This window comes from Wasmannia auropunctata, unplaced genomic scaffold (assembly GCF_000956235.1).
Source record: "Wasmannia auropunctata unplaced genomic scaffold, wasmannia.A_1.0 LD336023.1, whole genome shotgun sequence".
NCBI classification, from domain to species: Eukaryota; Metazoa; Arthropoda; class Insecta; order Hymenoptera; family Formicidae; genus Wasmannia; species Wasmannia auropunctata.
The window spans coordinates 1502220-1524925 of NW_012026867.1; the positions used below are offsets into that span (position 1 = coordinate 1502220).

At 36.0% G+C, this 22706-nt stretch overlaps 3 protein-coding genes and 1 pseudogene across 5 annotated transcripts in view; 2 read left to right on the plus strand and 2 right to left on the minus strand.

Annotated features, from left to right (window-relative positions):
* LOC105452996 (vacuolar protein sorting-associated protein 33A) overlaps nucleotides 1-3565 on the plus strand; it is a 3955-nt gene extending 390 nt beyond the window's left edge. Inside the window, exons 2-8 of the mRNA XM_011694631.1 lie at nucleotides 219-415; nucleotides 1469-1953; nucleotides 2065-2185; nucleotides 2254-2414; nucleotides 2547-3092; nucleotides 3173-3295; nucleotides 3389-3565. Coding sequence (XP_011692933.1) covers nucleotides 219-415; nucleotides 1469-1953; nucleotides 2065-2185; nucleotides 2254-2414; nucleotides 2547-3092; nucleotides 3173-3295; nucleotides 3389-3477 — 1722 coding nt within the window. The 3' untranslated portion in view covers nucleotides 3478-3565. The remainder of the gene's footprint in view (nucleotides 1-218; nucleotides 416-1468; nucleotides 1954-2064; nucleotides 2186-2253; nucleotides 2415-2546; nucleotides 3093-3172; nucleotides 3296-3388) is intronic.
* A 1020-nt stretch (nucleotides 3566-4585) lies between these two features.
* LOC105452997 (serine/threonine-protein kinase TAO1) lies at nucleotides 4586-14080 on the plus strand. 3 transcript variants are annotated; one of them, XM_011694634.1, is made up of 12 exons: nucleotides 4586-5160; nucleotides 7516-7954; nucleotides 8080-8428; nucleotides 8786-8961; nucleotides 9095-9257; nucleotides 9519-9847; nucleotides 10037-10282; nucleotides 10378-10605; nucleotides 10843-11082; nucleotides 11238-11495; nucleotides 11596-11852; nucleotides 11994-14080. In XM_011694634.1, exons 2-12 carry the CDS (start codon nucleotides 7649-7651, stop codon nucleotides 12112-12114), a joined length of 2673 nt encoding a protein of 890 aa, XP_011692936.1. In that variant the 5' UTR covers nucleotides 4586-5160; nucleotides 7516-7648; the 3' UTR covers nucleotides 12115-14080. The 3 variants fall into 3 exon arrangements, with proteins under 3 accessions (XP_011692936.1, XP_011692934.1, XP_011692935.1); XM_011694632.1 differs by having other exon boundaries at nucleotides 4587-5160; nucleotides 9498-9847; XM_011694633.1 differs by having other exon boundaries at nucleotides 4587-4744; nucleotides 9498-9847.
* Nucleotides 14081-16932: 2852 nt separating this feature from the next.
* Nucleotides 16933-20319, minus strand: LOC105452999 (protein NipSnap). The gene is made up of 5 exons (XM_011694635.1): nucleotides 20185-20319; nucleotides 19833-20015; nucleotides 18845-19013; nucleotides 18486-18753; nucleotides 16933-18383 (listed from the first exon to the last, which is right to left on the minus strand). The coding sequence occupies exons 1-5, from the start codon at nucleotides 20271-20273 to the stop codon at nucleotides 18235-18237; spliced, it is 858 nt and encodes a 285-aa protein (XP_011692937.1). The 5' UTR covers nucleotides 20274-20319; the 3' UTR covers nucleotides 16933-18234.
* Nucleotides 20320-21470: 1151 nt separating this feature from the next.
* On the minus strand, nucleotides 21471-22160 carry LOC105453032 (annotated as a pseudogene).
* Between the last annotated feature and the right edge of the window lie 546 nt (nucleotides 22161-22706).

The following is a 22706-nucleotide window of genomic DNA, read 5'->3' on the forward strand; positions in this document are numbered from 1 at the left end:
TTATATATATTTATTAAATGAATAAATATATAGTCTACTGACTGTCTACATAGATGACACTTTTACAATAGTTTACGTTGTTTACACGTAAACGTAGAGTATTATATTTTACGCGTAGATGCACAACCCTGCCTATAACCTATAATCTCTTCTCAAGGAGGATCAAAACAAATTAATTACAAGACTTTAACGCGCGCTATATTCCCCTTTTCGCACAGGCTATCATATGGGATCAGTCGTTGGCCGGACCGATCGGTCTTGTCGCCAAGTACAATTTGCTGGAGGAGTACGGTGTTGTGAAGATGTACCCGCTGTACGGCGGGACTTTGACAATGCCGTCTAACATTGCTAATGTCATATTTATCTCGAGGCCACAGTTGGAGCTTATGGACCTGATTGCCGAGAATGTTCACGGGTGGGTGTGCAGCGAATATATTACCAGATAGTATGCAATTTTAACGTATCTAATGTTCGACGGTATCAACAAAAGTCCTGAGACTAGTCACATACGAATGAGATACTGCTATTTTTTAATTTGATTATAATCTGAATTAAATTCACGGATGGGTGTACTTACAGCGAATATGTTACCAGATAGAATACAATTTTAACATATCTAATGTTCGAAGGTATCAACAAAAGTCCTGAGAGTAGTCATGTACAAATGAGATACTGCTATTTTTAAATTTGATTATAATCTGAATTAAATTCACGGGTGGGTGTACTTACATCGAATATGTTACCAGATAGAATACAATTTTAATATATCTAATGTTGACAATATCATAATTTGACAATATCAACAAAAGTTCTAACTCCTGAGACTAGTCACGTACAAATAAGATACTGCTATTTTTAAATTTGATTATAATCTGAATTAAATTCACGAACGAGTGTACTTACATCGAATATGTTATCAGATAGAATACAATTTTAACATATCTAATGTTGACAATATGATAATTTGACAATATCAACAAAAGTTCTAACTCCTGAGACTAGTTACATACAAATAAGATACTGCTATTTTTAAATTTGATTATAATCTGAATTAAATTCACGAGCGAGTGTACTTACATCGAATATGTTATCAGATAGAATACAATTTTAACATATCTAATGTTGACAATATGATAATTTGACAATATCAACAAAAGTTCTAACTCCTGAGACTAGTTACGTACAAATGAGATACTGCTATTTTTTAATTTGATTATAATCTGAATTAAATTCACGGGTGGATGTACTTACAGCGAATATATTACCAGATAGAAATACAATTTTAACATATTTAATATTTGACAATATCAACAAAAGTCCTGATTCCTGAGACTATAATAGTTATGTACAAATAGATACAGCTATTTTTAAATTTGATTATAATCTGAATTAAATTGTCATGTTCAAAAATATATATATATTTTATATATATATATATATATATATATATATTTATTCATGTTTGCAGAGAAGAGGGCAAGAGGCCGCGTAAGGAATTCCACTTGTTCTTCGTGCCACGCAAGAGCCTTCTTTGTCAAAAGAAGCTCCAGAATCGCGGTGTCTTCGGCAGCTTCACGCTGATAGAAGAATTCAAATGCGATCTCTTCCCGTTCGACAACGATCTGCTGTCGATGGAACTGAGCGGATCCTTCAAGGAATTCCACCTGGAGAACGATCCCACTTGTCTGTATCAAGTCGCGCAGGCCATACAAGGCCTACAAAAGTTGTACGGCAAAATCTTGAAAGTCACGGGAAGGGGACCGGCCGCCAGCAAGGTTTGGGAATTGCTGGAGAGGCTGAATAGAGAAGAGGAAGATAATAAATCGCTCCCTGTGTCGTCCGTTGCCATCGAACACTTATTGTTGCTGGACCGATCTGTAGATTTGCTCTCACCCTTGGTTACACAGTTGACCTACGAGGGCTTAATCGACGAAATATATGGAATAAAATACAGTGAAGTATCGGTTTTACATATTTTTTCCATATTTCAAGATTGCGATTTTTAATCATTCCTGTAATTTGAATGGAGTAATAACAGAGGAACGTCTTTCCTTTTTGTTTTAGATACTGTGCAATTACCCGCAAGAAAATTCCACGACTCCGACGACTCTCCCACCGCGATGTCGCTGAACGATAAGGAGCAAATCATATTGAATTCAGGAGAAGAACTTTTTGCTGAGATCAGGTATGTAATTATTAATTCTCTCCCTGGGGTAACTAATTTTCTCTCTTCATGATGTTTCGTTCTTACAGAGATAAAAATTTCAACGGCGTTGGCCCAGTTCTTAGTAAGAAAGCCAAGGTGATTTCATCTCAGTTTGACGAAAGACACGGGGACAAGAGTGTGCAAGAAATTAAGCAGTTCGTCGCGAGATTACCACACATGCTAGCGACAAAGCAATCTTTAGCAAGGCGTAAGTGATAAAGACACGTGTTTGAATTCAAATTTTGGCGATTATTTTATTGACTTTGATTTATTTTTTATTAGTATTTTAGTAATTATCGGTAATCTCTCTTTAATCTAACCTAACTTTAATCTAATCCAGACACCACGATCGCCGAGATGATTAAGGAGGTGACCGATTCGAGCAACTTCCTGGAATCATTGCAAGTCGAGCAAGAACTGTTAAATTGCATCGACACGGACAAGCCGAATGCGTACATCGAGGACATGATAGCGCAGCAGCAGCCGTTACTCAAAGTTTTGCGTCTCCTGTGCATACAATCGTTGACGAACTCCGGCTTGAAGCCGAAGCTACTGGATTACTATAAGAGAGAAATAATTCACACGTATGGATACCAACATTTGCCAACTTTGTTGAATCTGGAAAAGGCTGGCTTGTTAAAGCAGCAGCAGTCGGTGCGACAATACGCAGTTCTGAGGAAAGCGTTGAGATTAACTGTCGAGGACGAGAGTGAAATAGCACCGAAGGACATCAGTTACGTACATTCCATATACGCACCACTGAGCGTGAGACTGGCGGAGCAACTGGTGCAACCGAACGGATGGCAGGGGTTGAACGACGTGATGGGATTATTGCCAGGCCCCACCGTAAGCAGCGTCCCGTACAATATATCCTCAGTAGCAAGACGTAAGTTGAATTTAAATCTTGCTTTACTCAACAGCTTACTTTTGACGTATTTATTCTTAAAAGAAAACAAAATATTTCAGGAAATTCTATTGCAAGCGAAGACTCCAGTTCGGAACCACCGAAATTAATTCTAGTATTTTTCATCGGTGGCTGCACTTTCGCCGAGATATCTGCACTACGGTTTTTATCGCAACAGGAAGATCGTGAGTATCGTAATAAATTACGAGGTACTTATTTGCACGAATAAATAAAGATATGTGTAATATAACGCAGCATGTAAATTTTTTTTTCCCCAGTAAATGTCGAGTTTGTTGTGGGAACTACTAGACTAATCAATGGCGACACGTTTCTCACTTCTTTGATGGAAGATCTGGAGCGCACGTGAGAAGAGAATCGCTTAAATAAAAAGTATTGAAATAGGATATTCAATATTTTTCATGTGATAAAGTAAACTCTGTACATAATATATATTTCTTCCCCATTATTTTATATTCATCCGATCATATATAATGTAATTCTTAAAAATAAGGTAATTTTTTAAAGGTCTTAGATGCTAATTTACATATTTTGTACATATATGTATGTACATGAAAATAAATCTGCTGCAATGTGTGAATGCGCATAATAATTTTTTTACATAGTACTTTTCTACTTGCATACAAAATTCATGCTGTAATACATGATTACAAATTTTTTTTAAAGTTTTCCAGAAACTAATAAAAAAATTTTAATGCGTATAATACTTTTTTTACACAGTACTTTTTTAATTGCATACAAAATTCATGCTGTAATACGTGATTACAAATTTTTTTTAAAGCTTTTCCAGAAACTAATAAAAAAATTTTAATGCGCATAATACTTTTTTTATACAGTACTTTTTTAATTATATACAAAATTTATGCTGTTAATACATGATTACAAATTTCTTTTAAAGCTTTTCCAGAAATTAATGAAAAAATTTTTTAATTTCTTTAAGAAATTAAGATTTTTCAAATACAATTGTATAATTAACTATCAATAAAGCAGAAGGATGTAGTCAACAATGCGGAAATCGATAGAATTCATGTCAAAGATAGTAGTCGAGTTTTTCATCAGTTAGTACACATATATATGTATATACATACATATATATATATATATATATATAGAGAGAGAGAGAGAGATTTTTGCTATATATATATATATATATATATATATATATACATATAGTATATATATACATGCATATATACTGACTGACGAAAAACTCGATTGTTGACTACATCCTTCTGCTTTATTGATAATTAATGATAGAATTGTATTTGAAAAATCTTAATAAATATATATATATATATATTAATATTTTTTTTGTATATATGTATACATATATATGTATATGTGTATATAAATGGGAAAAATCTTTCAGGTTGTATCGTATTACGATAAAACAGCGCGACGGAAAGGAATGGCACGAAGTGGCTAGTTCGCAACGTGACCGGCGTAGAGCGCCACCGCCATCGCGAACGGACGGCTCTCGCGCGCCTGGTGTGCCGTGTAGTGTGTACGGTGTATACGGTGCAAGTACGGTACGAAGCGGGACGAGCGAAATCGGACGTGAGACGTAGGTGGAGGAATCCTCGCGCACGGTCCCCGCGATCGTCCGTGGACCCGAGGTACGGTGGGCTCGTCGTCGCTCGCTGTCTCGCGCCCCGTTCACTCTCGCGAGAGTGTTCGCGCGCGCGCACGCGAGAGAAGAGAGAGAGAGAGAGAGTGTGTGTGTGTGTGTACGTGTGTGTAGGTGCGTGCGTGACGTGCGTACACGGCGACGACGACGACGACGGCACGACCCGCACGACGACGACGAGGCGTGTATTGTTCCGGGGCGCGGTGCGCGAGTCTCGCGAATCAGCGGCGGGCTCGCCCGAGGATCGCAGGCGCTTAATTATGCCCGCGGGATCGGCGGCCAGGTTCAGGAAAAAGAGCTGCTGCTGCTGCTTCTCCTCCTCCGCCTCTTCCTCCGCCTGAAGAGAAGTGCACACGGAGCCTGCGAGGCGCATGCTTCCCCGCCCGCTCCCTCGCCATTTTGGAGGTGAATACGATATTTTCTCGGCCCTTTTTTTTTTTAGCCCGACCTCTGCCCTGCGCTCTCTGACACGGCCCAGCGGGGATTCCCATCGGTCGCGGCCCGTGAAACCGCGGCGATGTCACGCCACCCGGACGGACGGGACGGGACGGGACCGGTCGTTGTGACGCGCGCGCTATAAGGCGCGCGAGGTGCATGTTTTCGTCCCGTCGTCGTCGACGGCGCAGCGCGGTGCAGCGCTGCACCGCGACGCGGTAGGGGGGTAGGCGCAGCGGAGAGCGCGAGGAGGACGAGGACGGCGACGGGAAGAGGTGGGGTAGGGGGCCCCGACCGCGGGCCGACGAGCACCCAACCCTCCTTACGCCCGCATTTCTCCACCTCCTGCGAATTCTCTCGTCGCCGTCGTCGTCGTCGTCACCGTTATTACCATCAACATCGTCGTCGTCGTCGTCGTCGTTTCGTCTTCGTCATTGTCGTCATCGCGGATCGCCCCATCTTGTCATCCGATCTGCCCGCAGACTTCCCTTTTCCTTCCGCAAACGAATTTCCCGACGTCGCGTCGCCACCGATCTCTCTTTCTCTCTCTCTCTCTCTCGCGAGAAAGATTGCGGGTCTCTCGAGTCCGGAGGTGGGTACGTTCGCGTTTAAAGGATATACCCCCTCGGCGCCGCGCGTCGATAATTCTCTCTCTCGTGCGCGCCCTGCCGAATTTTGCCTCTTGAATCCCTCTCCCTCTTTCCTCCCCCTCCCCCCTTCTCTCTCTCTCTTTTCTCTCTTTCTCTTGCTCCCGATCCGGTCTTGTTCGCGCGACAGAAACGCGACGAGCAGAGTCTCCTCTCCACCGAGAATCGGGGACTTCTCGATGGTACAAACTAGGTGTCAGCCACTCGCGGGCGAGTAACGTGACTAACGCGACAACAATGACGGGAGTGCGGCGATTCTCGTCGCTCCTACGGGAGGAACGTGCCTATTTCTGTGTCGTTTGAAGCCGTTACGTGTCTTCCCCTCGCCGTCGCAATTGCGGGGAAGGGCGGGAGGGAGGGGGAGGGGAATCGCATTTAGATCCTCGCTCCCTCGCGGACGAGAAATAAAAAACGGAACGACGACGACGACGACAAGATTCGGACAATGGGCCGAGCGTGAATGTTTGTTGTTGGTGCATTCGCGCTTTCAACGCACCGTGCTGCCATTCAGTGTACACACTCCGTCCCTTACCGCTCGTAGAAAAAAACACGCGCGAGGTGTATCCGATTCGGGAGAGGAAGGATTCGCCTCGATTTCTGATAACGCACGAGCGGAAAATTAGCGGATGCTTTCCCCGTGTAAGCGAACGGTCCCTCCCGAGAACCCCACGAGAGTTCTCGGACGTGGACTTCTCTCGATGAACTGTCAAGAGTTGGAAATTTCACGAAGGAGATACATAATTGCAAAACGTTTGCTATATCACTTTCGTATTCAAAATTCGAGAGAGGATGTAAAGTAGACGGGAAAACTGTTTTCAAAATAATCTCCGGCGCGAGTCGACTGCAGTGCGTGAAACTGGAAGGCTTAATTATTAAGATCTCCGACATTGAGAAATGACAATTTGCGGCAAATGCTGGCGTATGAAAGACAGTCCTCCTTTGTAGGACGGCACAATTGAATTGTTTCGTAATTGAATGATAATCTGCTTAATTTCTAGACGTGTGTGTGCATTATTTGTATAACTACGCAAGAATGCCATATAATAATACCATAAGTTAATGAAACTTTAAATCGTTTATTTAAGAGTTTTACTTATTTTCACTGCAAAATTGTCATTCTTAATTGACCGCGTATGTGTGGTAACTATAAAACTAACATGATTTGCAGATATTGAGACATAAATTCCCTATTGAAATCTGAGATAAGATTTCTCATAGAAAAAAATATTGAGACACTGATGATTGTAGATATCGAGATAATTGAGACATTGAGATAATAATAGTTGTATGAATGCAACCACTGGCAATACAAAGAAATAACAGAATTTCATCTCTTATTTAAGTCGACAGTGATCTTCTCATCACATTTTAATCCTGTACTTATCAAGATATTTAGTGTTTAAAAGTAAAAAGTTAATAAACCTTGATATCATCAATATATTTTTTATAATTTTCATCATTGAATATCTTTTATCTCTAAACAGGAAATATGCCTTTAACATAATGTCTTACATAATAGCTATAAATTTTCGAGTATTTTCTAACAATTTTACTTTTTATACAATTAATTAAGATTATGAAACAATGTATATTTAGTGATATACATTGATATGTTATTGTAGCTTTAAATTTTATGTAGCTGAAAATATCTGGATCTAAAAATATATTTCTTTTATAGATAGAATGTTAAATTTGGGAATGGACTGACAGAGGATTCATTAAAAACAGACGGTTCGGGCAAGGAATCTAAAGATAACGGGGCAAGGTGTCTGGACTAGGCCTCGGGCATCTTAATTATCAACAACTCGACTATGCCAGCTGTTGCAAGGCCTGGTAGTTTAAAGGACCCAGAGATTGCCGAATTATTTGAGAAAAATGATCCGGAGAAAATATTTGAGGATCTGCGCGAGATCGGGCATGGTAGTTTCGGGGCTGTTTACTATGCACGATGCCTGGTTACCAAAGAAATTGTTGCCATCAAGAAGATGTCTTACCTGGGGAAGCAAACGGTGGAAAAGTGGCAAGACATTTTAAAGGAAATTCGATTTCTTAGGCAACTTAATCATCCTAACACTATAGAGTATAAGGGTTGCTATCTCAGGGACCACACTGCCTGGGTACGTGCGATATATTGAATTTTTATGTCCTTCAGTCAATTCGCGTCCATACTTCGAACTTTTCGAACTAGCGATTTTTTTAACCGATATTAAAACTGTGCACGCGGCGCGTTGCCGTTTTGCAGTTGGTGATGGAATATTGTCTTGGCTCCGCATCAGATATTATCGAGGTACACAAAAGACCACTGAAGGAAGAAGAAATAGCTGCAATATGCGAAGGTGTATTACGAGGCTTACACTATCTCCACTCCCTCGGGAGAATCCACCGCGATGTGAAAGCTGGAAATATTCTACTTACTGAGAATGGTACAGTGAAATTAGCTGATTTCGGGTCCGCGAGTATAAAATGTCCAGCCAATAGCTTCGTAGGGACTCCATACTGGATGGCGCCAGAAGTTATATTGGCCATGGACGAGGGGCAATATGATGGCAAGGTTGACGTATGGTCACTAGGAATAACTTGCATCGAATTAGGTACACGTGTTTAATATACTGTACTCGATTATATATTTATGTGTAAAACTAGCTTTAACATTTTTTGTACATTAATGATTTGCAATATTTTAAAATAACTATTACCGTTTTATTATTTGCAACGATTATTCAATATTCTGCATTTATGATAATTCTTTGTAATGTCGACAAAGCAAACAATGATTATTCGAATTTGAAAGATATTAATGTGACTTTTCAAAGTTCTGTAATTTAATTAACATCTTAACTTTTCTGTTTTATCGAAAGGAGAAAGTTTTGTCTAATTATCTTATTAATTGTCTTATTTTAATTATTTATTCTAGCTTAAACTTACGTTATTTATGTTATTGATTATAGCGGAAAGAAAACCACCTTATTTTAATATGAACGCAATGAGCGCCTTGTATCATATTGCACAGAACGACACTCCAACGTTAAATTCGCCAGATTGGACTGATGTTTTTCGACACTTTGTTGAGGTGTGTCTCACAAAAAGTCCAATTGAAAGACCAACATCCGGGAAGCTGTTATCAGTGAGTTGTCCTTACGTATAGTCTGCGGCGATACGTTACGTCTGTATAATTGTTTTTCTTTTTTTTTTGTCACATTATATGCGGTATGTTAGTAGTAGTCTAGTTGTTCTCTTATAGGCTTTCAATTTTACAGCATCAATTTGTCACCAGACCACGTTCTCCTCAAGTTTTGATAGATTTGATACAGAGAACGAAAGCCGCTGTCCGGGAATTAGATAATTTGAATTATCGTAAGATGAAGAAAATCTTGATGATCGACGCATGCGAGACAGAGAGCACAGTTGGTGACGCTGACGGTATGATCGCTTATCAAGTGTCAATCTTAGTAAATTAATTATTTTTGTGTTTCTCTCTTTTTTTTAGTATGCTAATTAAGGCTGCGTTCCATTTAACGCTTGCGAGCAGCTTCCTTTTTTTAACATTTGATAAACAACAAAGCTGAAATGATTCCAAGAGCGTTGCGAGCGTTAAATGGAGCGCATCCTAAATGTGCTCTGCCGATACTTTCGAATCTTCAAAATTGCAACCACTTACAGATACTCCTGATGAACAAACAGGTGGTGATAGTAGCAAAAGCAATTCAATTACCTCAGAACACTCGATTCACTCGATGGGCGTCTCAGCAAGCTCTCAAAGTTCCTCCACCAATAGCCTGCCGCTGCCGAATGCTGATGGTAATGACTACTCATCGGGATCTGTCAGAAATCGGCATAAGGTCTCAGCAGGTGGTGTCACTGCCAATCTTCTTGAACACGGTGCCAATAATTTTGCAACAATTAGGACAACTTCAATTGTTACGAAACAACAGAAAGAACATATGCAAGAAGAGATGCATGAACAAATGAGTGGATACAAACGAATGAGGAGAGAACACCAAGGTGCTTTGGTAAGCAATCAAACGTTCTCTTTAATATACATATTAACTTAACTTTAATATACGATTTATTAGGAGGGAAATAATCTCTGATAACGATTGATGAATTTCAAAACTTGCATTGTATGCTTAAAAAATTGAAATTTTAAAGATTAAATTAAAATGTTTATATTTACGATGTAATATCTCTCCTTTTTGCAGGTAAAATTAGAAGAACGCTGCAAGATGGAAATGGAGTCACATAAACAACTGTTGGATAAGGAGTATGAAACTCTGCTGCAACAGTTTAGTAAGGATCTCGAGAAATTGCAGCTCAGACATCTACAAGAGCTGGAACGCAAGTTAAAACAAAATCAAAATGCCGAAAAGAAACTTAATAAAGAGATAACAAGTAGACAGGAAGCTGATCGTAAAGCTTTGGAAGCTCAACAGAAAAGAGAGTACAAAGTAAGATGTTGGCATAAAAAGAATTTATCGAGATATACAAAATTTTAATACAATTTCATTTATATATCTTTAAACATATGTTATTCTTTGTATAGGCCTATAAAGAAAGATGGAAAAAGGAACTCTCTCAGGACGAGGTAACTCCAAAGAGGCAACGAGATGCTACACTTCAAAGTCAGAAAGACAATTTGAGACAGATGGAAGCGCAAGAGGAACAACGGCTTGCGAGGGGACAACGAGAATATTTGGATCTGGAAATTCGAAAATTCCGTAGAAAAAAGTTACTCATCTTCCACAGTTTGGAGCAGGAGCTTCTTCGAGAAGTTCGTATTACTATTGATATATTAAAAAGTTTTTATTTTATTATTGAACCTTCATATTTTCTCCAAAATCTATGTTGTATTTCTTTATTTTGAACATTGCAAATTATCAACTTTTCTTATGGCTTTTCTTATATTATAATTTAATTCTGAGATTAAGCTTATTAATTGACATCTTTATCTTTTATTCAATGTTTTGAGAATGTGAATTTTATAAATTTGAATACATTTGTTAAATAGGAATTGAATAAACGGCAACAGCAACTGGAGCAAGCACATGCTATGCTTCTGCGACATCATGAAAAGACGCAAGAATTAGAATATAGACAACAAAGAGCAGTACACGCACTTCGTGAGGATCAAGTACATCGACAGCATTCAACAGAGCTTTGTAATCAACAGGATTATATGCAAAGAGCTGAACGTGATCTGCGTAAGAAGCATGCGTTAGAACTTAAGCAACAACCGAAGAGTCTCAAGGTAAATAATATGTAGCAGTATATTGATATTTATATTAAGATAAAAGTGTATAAATGTTTTTAAGTAAAACGTATTGAAATTAACATTTAAATTTCAATGCGTTTTATCTGTATATTTGGTAGAAATTATGTTGACGAATGAATTTTCAATTTTAGCAAAAGGAGATGCAAATCCGTAAACAGTTCAGAGAAACTTGTAAAATACAGACACGACAATATAAAGCGTTAAAAGCTCAAATCCTGCAAACAACTGCTAAGGATGAGCAGAAGGCAGTAATTAAGAAGTTGAAGGAAGAACAAAGACGCAAATTGGCACTTTTAGGTGATCAATATGAGCAGAGTATCGCTGAAATGCTCCAAAAGCAGAGTATACGGCTGGACGAGTCACAAGAAGTAGAATGCCATAATCTTAAGGTTCGATGTGATAAATGATTATTATATATCAATGTGTATTGTCTTGTAGCCTTATATAATTATATAGCATTAATGAAACAAATTAACGTTAATCTTACAGGAAAGATTAAATTATGAATTAGAAATTTTAATGGCATACCAATCAAAAAATAAGATGCAAGCCGAGGCGCAGAGGAATAGGGAACGTCGTGAGTTGGAAGATCGTGTATCTGTTAGACGGGCTTTGCTTGAACAAAAAATGGAAGCAGAAACTCAGGAATTCCTTCGTGAACGAAGTGAACGTATACGCCTGCTACATGAAAGGCAAGAACGGGAACTGCAGCAATTTGATGAGGAAAGTGCAAGAATAGGATTCAGGTACGTGGCTATATGTGATATATAATCTAAAGTTTAACTAAATTTATTTTACAAGAAGAGTCTCATTACGTTACTATTGACCAGACGTAGTTATGTGTGTTGCGCAATATTTTTATAGCATTTTTCAAATTATTATTGCAGTGCTCTGGCGATAGCGGAGGCATCGAAAGAATCTTATCCGGACGATGAAAGCCTTAGCGGCTCCATGTTAAGTCTGGCTCACAGTAATAGCTCCACGTCCTTCCCCCCTAATAGTCTTTAATTTTAATCATACTAATATACATATATACATATATGTATATATATATATGTATCTATGTATGTATATGTACGTATGTCTGCCTGTAGTAAGTACATGACGAGTCTGCCGACGTATAATAATTCAATGACTTACAAATATAACAAGGGTTGGCTCGTTGCGTGCATTGAGAATCGAACCTGAAAGATTTGTTAAGGTTGGGAATGTGTATTGGACTGAAATTGTCATAGGCGCGTATTTTTTAATCGTCCAGATGTATCGACATAATTTACCAGGAAAAGAAAGAGAAAGAGAGCTTCATATTGAAGAAGAATTTAGATGCTTTTTGCAACATTGTAATATTTATTAATTGTAACCAAATATCCTGAGATGCATATAGAGATAAAGGAAAAAAGAAAAACATGTCTGTCAAACATTAATCTCATTTATAATATCCATTAGAGAATCTTAAAATTCATAGGCCAATTCAGACGAAGAATAGGGAATGAAGAATTTTATACACACCTATACCACAGAAAAAAAAAAATTTAGAGACATTTATTTATTAATATGCTATGAATATAATAAAAATAACAGTACAATAATTATAATGCTCGAATTAATATATATTTTATTCTTTTTCTCCTAAGACTTTAGATAAACCTGAGATGTCTTTCTCAGTGTGGTGTTCTGATTTTTATGTTGCTTTCACGATGAAAACTTTCAACTTTTTCTTCGTGATAATCGAGCATCGCGTCATTAGTAGATTTTTTACGTATTTCAAGATTTTAATTATATATATATATATATAAATTTCATTTAAAATAATAATTTAAAGTAATAAAAAGTTATAGTGAAGAATTTGTAAAGTAATCAATTTAAACAGAACTATTTTTTGTTGTAAGTGTAAATATCAGTAATCAAACATGCATTTCTCAAAAAGAGGTTTAGATTCAGGATACAACGAGTTATCCTTTTATTCCTTTATACTTTTCATCGTATAATAATATAACGAATTTAATAAAATTATTGTTGAGAATTAGAAACAATTGGTATTTCACTTGTCAATTCCTTTCAAGTTTCCTGCTGTAAGATTCTTTAACGTTGTATCTTGGATGTGTCTTCTATGTATGTAATTTACATAAAATCAATATGTAAAAATTATTTATGTGATACATTAATTTATATCTATTATGCATTGTCTAAAAAAAGAATTTAAGTATTGATTTCATAAAGAAAGATTCTTGATAATGAAGATGTTACATTTTTTTTATTAATCTAAATATTTTCTACGTCATTACCAAGTAAACTTATTTTCAATTATAAGGCTAGTTATTTAATATCTCACATGATTTCCTTTTCACTTCCGTGTCTTCATTCATGCGGCATTAAAACCAATTAAAACCGGTGGAATTTAAAGTATTTATATGTTGAATATGATATTTAATGAAGTGGAATAATCGCGCAGATGTTAATTACGACATTTTAAATATAGGAAATCGATATTGATGCATTAACTTAATGCTCTACACTTTTATACTGATAATTATAGTATTTTATCTGAATTTTTATGTAAATTCTCCAAAAATATTCACTTTTATAATGTTTTAATTGTATCGCTTATTTGCGTTTTACGAGAACTTTTTGAATAAACGTTAAACGAACGTTTGTTCCTCCACATCTGCTTATAAGAGTTTAAAGTATACTTTTTGATCAATCGCTCCATTGTATTTATATTTGCATCATATACTCTATAACTGCATTCAAAATTTCATCCAGTACACATCCCAATGTTGTACTTTTACGTCAAAATATATACGTTTTGTTTTTTCCCCTACATTTATTACTTTCGTTACATATTTTTTATTTTATATGTCACGAAACCATTATGCATATGAAATCTGTATCCAAATGATTGAGACTGTTGTTCCTCCCGATAATGTTCCGTTATACAGTAACTTAACACTTTCCTGTAAAATCAACGAAAAAACAAATGTCTCGTTTCGTATATAAAATTATATTAAATTCAAGAACTGCGCATTGAGAAAATGTATTTCCATTAATGATAAAACTCTTAAGCAGGTGCTATAATATATTATTGTATGTATAGTTAATACTTAGCATACAGTCCACTTATTTTTTCATTATGAAATGTCAGTAAGTTTTATTGTATAAAGCATTTCATTGTTATCCTAAAAAGAAATCTAAATTTTTACGATTCAAGAATGTAATCCAATTTTTTTTCTGATATACGTATGGAGAGCAGTAAAACATGTCACCATGAAATACTTGTAAGCGAGTAGTTGAGGAAGCCAATCAAATACTTGTATTATATTAATTAATGCGTATATATATTATACAAGAAGAAAGAACTAACGTTTTATAATTTTATTTCTACGCTTATAGCTTGAGATTCTTCACACGTTAATTAAAACGAAAATGTTTATTTTAGCTTTAGAGGAGATAAAAGTAATTAATTATAAAACAGATTGAGGGGTATGACCAAAAATATTGCATTTTATTTCGTAAGTTTATGTCATAGATCTTTCCCCCCTCTCCCCCCAATATAATTTATACGTTTAAATGAAAAGCTTTAAACAACATTCACGTAACAAACATTTTGTCATTTGCATTATCAATGGCAATATAGCATACACATTCCAATTTTTGTTTTATATATAATATATATTATATAGATGTATAAATATGTATTTTTTCTTTCTAATCCTTCATGAAGATGAAATTTGACGTGAAAATTGTAAGCGACTAGCATGCATCGAACGAATATCTAAAAGTGTGTTCAATTATAGTGATATGAGTGATTGTAGTGAAGCATGAACAATACAATTGTTATCATGGTTATATGTTCCAAGCTGTACAATACGGAAAACTGTCACAATCAACCGAAATGTTTCCCATTATGATATGTAAATACAGACGCATATACATAGTAATCGAAATGTAACTCATTATGGAAAAGACAGTAAGACGGCATCCACGTGTGAAGATATATATTTAAATTCTTCCCTAGGTTCTCATTAGGGAGAAAATGTCCGAAAATCAATTACTATAATCAATTCGAAGCGTAATAGACTAACAGAGATTGTTCGTGCTAACACAAACTGGACTCTAAATTACGTAAGATGTGTGGTTTAGGAAAAACTGTTTAGACTAATTTAATATGTTATAAAATACGTCTTTCTGTTATTATAAGTAACTAATTAAACAAATTGCGATTATTAAAGCTTTAGATTTCGAACCCGCCTTCGTTGGGGAAGGTTCTATATTAAAAGAAAAAAAAAAATTGTTAAGTTTTACATGCACTTTTAATTATAGCACGAGTTGTGTCTCTGAGTTAAGTTGTATGTATGTAACAAAAGGATTATTCTCGATCGATAGTCTGTGTAATCACTATAACTTGCTGAATACCCAATTTAGGAAATTAATTGTCGATGTTGCTAGAGTTTTGTAAATATTTATTCGCTTTACATAAAATTGCGATATGGAATTTTGATTATAATATCTAGTATTTAGTGAGAAAGAGAGCGAGAGAGAGAGAAAAAAGAGAAAGTACACGGAGAGAAAGAGAGAGAGAGCGGGAGAGAGAGAGAGAGAAATTTATAAAAATTTTCCAAAAAAACGCGCGCGTGGCTAACTTTATCAGTTAACTTTGGAATGTGATAACTGGTAAGCTAGACAATTAATCATAGGCATAGCATATCAAATATCATATTATCAAATTATGCTTGTGATTATTTGACGAGCTCGTTCTTCACTTACTTCCATTTAAGGTGTGATTTTTGTAATGCCGGTGATTTGTATCGCGATACAATTCACTGTCATCAGATAGAAACGCAATATTTTTGAGATTGCTGTAATAATTACGATTCCAATACGAATTATGTCTTCTTTACATTATCGGCCAATTACAGGAATATTGTTTTTTGTACATGACGAAACACCGAAGTGAATGTAACTATATATACTTCAATACAATTTCTGGCTTTAATTAAAGGTAAATAGTAACCTCCTTTTTTTTTTATCTTCAACAGTCTTGCTCTTTTTCAACACGAGTAACTAGACTAGGCATCGTGTTTGCTGAATAACCAGCATCGATACCATGGAAAGTAGAAAATACTTCAGATCGATCATCAAATGAAAAGTATATACAGGATGCTGTAATTTTGCGAAGCAAAACGATCTCCCACAGACATGTTTTATAAAAAGAAAAACTGATATCTTTTAAAGACAGCCAAATAAAAATTAGATAACTAAAAATTAAATAACTACTTGTGCCATTATTAATTTCATAAGGCTAATTATACAAGAAAATATGTGTTTATGAAACAGCGACAAGTAGAATGTGACGTTATTGGTATTATTTAAAATAATCGTGCGAATGTTACACGTGTAAATTTTTATTTCTGAAAGTACTTTCTATTTTCGATATCATTATTATACAGATTCTTATAATTTCTCTAGCTTGCTATTTTGTAATTACGGAAAAATATTATAGCTCCTCAAAAGGACTCCTATTATTTTGAAAATGCATCAGTATTGTAAAAGCAAGGTGCACATACGAGATTGTATATAAGATTTACGTTCGATTTATCTTATAATGAACCTGAAAATTATTCATTTTTTAACGAAACTTAGATCTGATCTCCCTTTGCCCTTTGATTCTAACTTTATCTGTAATTTTAACTCATTTTGTATTCTGTTTTTAAACGAGAACACAAACTCATACCAAACATCTTGTATTATATTTTGATAGTAGAATGAGATTCATGTCTGACGTATTATATGTACACAGTGCATAGGCAATTCTTAATGAGGCCGGTATTCGAGTTTGTAATATTTATTCTTAATTCAATTTTGTAATGTGCATAGCTCTACATTGAAATGATAACACGTAAATTCTCGCAACTAATAGTATTATATCTTAAGCATTAACTTTATTAGTTGCGTTAATTTTATTAACTGCAAGAGAATTAATCATTAAAGAGAATAATTTCATCAAGAACTTTCAGTCGTAATGCTGAAGTGTTTTACATCGAATTGAGTGTAATTGCCTGAGTGGGTGAGTTAATTAACATTTGTAGTCAATATATGCTCATACAACTCATTCGTAGCACGAGATGTAATAATAACAGATTAATATTCTCCCGATTTTATTAATATTATTTTATTATTATTACCTTTATTTATACTAACATAACAAGTAAATAAAAGATAAAATTTCAATAAGATAGATATCAATATATTTCTAATCAATAATCGCGAAATGCATTATACGTAATGCGATCAATCGAGTTGTAAACATTTTTGATAATTATTATTACACGAGTATTCAGTTTTTATTTTTAAATTTAAGTAATTTACACACAATTTAATAACTAAATCGATAGGAGAAAGTATAAGTAGGTCATGCCTGCATCGCAAATTAAGGCTTAAAAGAAACAGCTGATGAAACTGTTTAATCCAATATACTAGATTGATAAAATAATAAAGATAAGAATGGTGTCAAGCACTTTTTGTGAATACATTTTTATCCAGTTTATCAATCCTTTGATTAAGTCAGATTTTACTGATAATTTGTATGTTTAATTAGCAATAAATTCAAGTATCTAATCACCTTTTTTATTTATATTATACTATTGTACTATCTACACATTTTTGCCAGAGATAACATGCAAAAATAAAAAAATACGACAAATGAGAAAGTGAACAAAATTGAAATATATCGTATTGTCTTCCTATAGAATACTTTGAAATTGCAGACTGAATGGATGAAGTAAAAAATGCAGAATTATAAAGATCATTCCTTTATATCTTTCTCTCTCTATACATACATATATGTATATGTTGATTCAACTGACATTTCGACGGTTTTATATATAAATATAAAACCGCCGCTTTTGTTAATGTATACAACGTGAAACAGTAACAAACTATATCCTGCCAGTTGTAATGCAACAAAAATTTCTAGCCTTTCTCATGCGCGTAAATAGCTCGAATATACTTAAAATCTACGCAGTGTATACATGTAACAAATGTTTTTACAATATTACAATCCGTACGTATATTTATAAGAAATAACCGGTATAATATACAAATGCATTTTTGGTTCGTACCCGTAAAATCTTATTGCGTGGGCGAGAACGAAGTCGGGATTAATATGCGCGAATGCATTTCTCTTATTAAAGGTACGGTATAAGCGACGCACTCGTCCCAACCGGGTGATCTCCAAGCACTCTCGCGCGTTTCCTTACGCGACTGAAGATCCTTGTAACCTGAAAAGAAAAATCAGATATATTATCCGACATGTAGGATGAGTGAGCATAAAGTACATAAAAGCAGCGTAATGTAATCGACACTCGCAGTATTTCACTTACACCAAATATGATGAACGTTGTACAGTCTACCAATTTGCGAGAAGTAACCAGCAAACGGTTCGTCGTTGTTGCGCCTATAATTAATAGCCTTCGCCCAATTGTTTCCCCACTCTATCATCGTGCCCGGTTTCAAACTGTAGCTACGCACTTCGTATTTGTTCGAGCCTTTTCGTTTTACCAGCGGTGGCCAATAACTGAATGCCAATAGATATTGCAAGTGGCGCGATCTCAAGTAATTCCCACGTTCCTTCTGCAATCGCTGGTAAGCCTGTGGAAAAATTAATTGTTCAGGTTAATGATCATTACACACATGTCAGTATGGCATCTTTGTATAGATATTCGGAAGAAGTATTTCGTACCTCATCTTTGGAAAGCACAGCCTGCGCATGATCTACACGCTCGTATCCACCCGTATACTGCCACAAATGTAAGGCCTGATCCAAGTCTCCCACGTCCACCGTCCACGAACCCACTAGTTCGCAATTCAAATCAGACTTTTTCGAGTGTATGAGATTGACATGTTCCTCGCTGGAATGACATGAAAGAGGGAATGTCATAAATTTAAAGTAAATGAGAAGCATTTGGCATTGTAGACACACAGTTCAAAGCTCAACAAGAAGGCAACATTACATAATGCATCTACTTTTTAATTATCTACCAAACCCACAAAAGCTACGGAACAAGTATATAGATTACATTCTGATACCAGTAACACAAACATATATATACAGGGTGTCTCATAATAGGTGTATGACCGTTCATGGGTAAGTAGAACGGACTAAACTGAATCGAAAAGTCCTCTACCATTTTGCAAAATTCGCAATCGTAAACGAGATATTAATTTTTGAAGATTGACGAATAAACGCGTATTCATTCGGCCCACCGCTGAATGCAAGTGCGTGGCAAGATAAGTAGATTAAACCGAACAAAAAAGTCCTCTACTATTTTGTAAAATTCGCATTTATTAACGAGATATTAAGTTTATTCGCCGATCTTCAAAAATTAATGTTAACGATTGCGAATTTTGCAAAATGGTAGAGGACTTTTCGATGCAGTTTAGTCCTACCCATGAACGGCCATACACCTATTATGAGACACCGTTTTATTTATATATATATATATATATATATAAAACGCTACAAAGATGATAATTTGATAAGATATGCACAAGTTCCAACTGTACTCTAGAGACTGCACGGCGATATCTAAAAGCTGTAGCGAACTATGAATGAAATAAATTGGAAGCGCATGCCGCTAACGGCGGATCGATCCTACTCGCATCGGATTTCATAAGTCCAGTGAACTATCACGCACTTCGGATGCAAGGTCACAAAGATGTCGACTCACTAGTTGGCCAAGTATTTGTCAATCGAGTCTGGCCGTATGTTTTGAGTGTGCAGCGCGTAAATGACCTCCTTGTCGGAGAGCATACGCGAGTGCGACTCCTTCGTGGGCTCGATCTTCCTCACCAGGAGCTTGCTCAGCCATCCCTCGCTGATGTCGCACCGGATCGACGACCTCGTCAGGGACCTGCGGAAACGAGATACACACGACTGTTAATCCGACCTCGAGGTCCGTCTCTCGCGCGCCGCCCCGACGGATCGCACTCGCGCGAAAGAAATCGGAGCAAACAAAAAAGAACGAAAAAAAAAAAAAAGAAAGAACAGACAGGTGACCAAGCGAGTTCGCTCGCGCTTACCGTGCGGCTACGTGCAACGGCAGGTTTCCGTTGCCGGCGAGCGCGCCCGCCACGACGGTACGGAACTCTCTCCTCAAAACAGCGGCCATTTCTCACTGGACCCCCGCCGGTCCCGCGCGCGAATCTCCCCCGTCGTCAACGCTCCCTGAAGAAGTGGGTGTAAATTTAACTACTCAGCAACATCCACTCTTCGCATCGCGGATATATAGGCTGCGTTTCGCTAAAGAGTAAAGCGCATCATGCGCGCATGATGTATCAATTTGCAGCTTATAACGTGGTGTAATATCATTTATTTAGTGTAACTAACTTAGGTATCATAAATTGTATTAAATTCATAAAACAACAGAGTGATCCAATAAAAGATTATTCGATTATTAATTGAATTTTTTTCCATCAGATTTTGATGAAGTTTTTTTAAGAAAAACTCCATGCATTTACTAAAATAATGAGGACATATGTATAAAATGTTATTTCATAATTTTATTGGCAGAAGACTGTCCACCTAGGCTGTGTTTATATTTGTATATAACTCATCTGTGTGCTCGATAAAAATTTGTCTTTTATTCCTCAAATTTGCAAATTTACAATAGTAGAATTTATTATAGTTGTATACAACTTAGATTTCACATAGCATATATTTACTACGTTCTTTTATCACATTTTACAATACACGGCATTGGATGTTCAAATGCTCTTGGCCTCGTAAGATTTAATACTTTCAGTGTGTCTCAATTATGCCACAGTTCGCAACGCGCACGGAGAATAAGTAATTACAATATAAGAATTCTTGAATCACTCTTGCAATCCTTTTACTTCCGCCTGAATAATTGCTGTAAGATAGCAATTATTCAGCCTGAATAATTGATATAAGATAGTAATTATTCAGGCGGAAATACAAAAATTACAAGAGTGGTTCAAGAATATACAAGGACACTGAACTTTCGAAGAACTTAAATCAGGGTGCCACAGCAGATTCAACGACCAAGAATGGAGAATTTTTAATTAAAATTAGTTGGAAGATAAAAAAGAACGATCCAACTAATGACTACACTCATGTAAATCGGTAAGATAGTTAATTAACAGACCGTACTGTATCTTCAACTCTCGAAGTATTCTTGACAGTGAAAGGATGGATAACACAACTACGTAAATACTTATATAATACGAATATAATATAGAGTAAATTTTTTTTAGAACATATATATATACCTCATTTTTTAATGACAAAAAATGACTGATAAAAAAAAAAGTAATAACATATTTTAATTACAACGCAATTCTGTCGTGTTTTGAATAATAAAAAACTGCTGCCTGTCGTCTTTTTAAAGATTATAAAATTAGGAATCCAATTAAAATATACGATCGCGCATCAATCTCGTACGAAATGTTGTCAAATTGGTAGTATGACGAGCTAAAAATTTACAGCTATGTGCATTGATATCCAAGAATCAAACTAAATTCATCAAAATATGTTTTGATAGAAGCATCATTAATAACTATGTAACTTAACATTAAACGAAATGTTAAAACTTCACATGGAAGTCGGAGACTAAAAATTCATCTCTCTTAATTCAGACGGTTTAGCTTCGAGTATATTTACGTAAACGGACGTCTTATCGATTTTTCTTCTTTCCCGATATACGTAAGATTTTGCGAAGATATCGACTTTTTGCGATTGAGCGTGGTTCTATATCCGGAAACAGCTCGTTCTCCTCGTCTATCTTTGCTGTAATAACTTCTCTAAATTGACCCAATATGCTGCCCAAAATCCAATTACCCTGATACTTTTCTCTATCCGGCACAAACGCACCCGTGAAGTATCGACTGTGAATCTTCCTGCGTGCCTTCGGGAAACTGTCTGAAGTGCCTATCGGTGATGTCAGCGATGTCGCTGGCAACGACTTGCTGGCGCTCTTCACTGAACTCTCTGTCTGCTGAGAACGTGAATCCAGCGTGATTTGCCGCAAAGAGCCGATTCACCGTGAAAACACTGAAAACCATCATCCGTCCCATACGACTTGGGTTTTACATTTCCGGCCGCCGAAGCTCTGTGTATCTTGATCTCGCCAGCTAAAGCGACAACAAGAATGAGATGTGTTAATCGGTATTACTTTTCGAAAGAACATATTTTTTATAAATATATATACCTGTGTTATTTACGACTGGTATAAATGGTTGACATGGTATCGTGGAGCTCGCAATGTTCTCGTTTAAAACTCAGTTGTGATGTGCTTCAATCTGTATTGTGGTTGAGTATTTTTTACGTTCTTGGATATCTTGCATAAAAGAAATTATCGTCATAAGATGGTGGACTGAATGCGGCTTCGTCAAAATCAAATCTAAAAAAAAAAAAAATATAATGACAACTTCAAATAGCTTTTTTCAAGGTATGGATAACAACATCGAAAATACAGGTATCTTATTATATCTATCAAAATTTGCTAATATATCCCAGTAAAAAATTCTCATATAATATTTTAAAGAAGAATTTTTCATATTTTAAATTTATGAAAAGTTTTAAT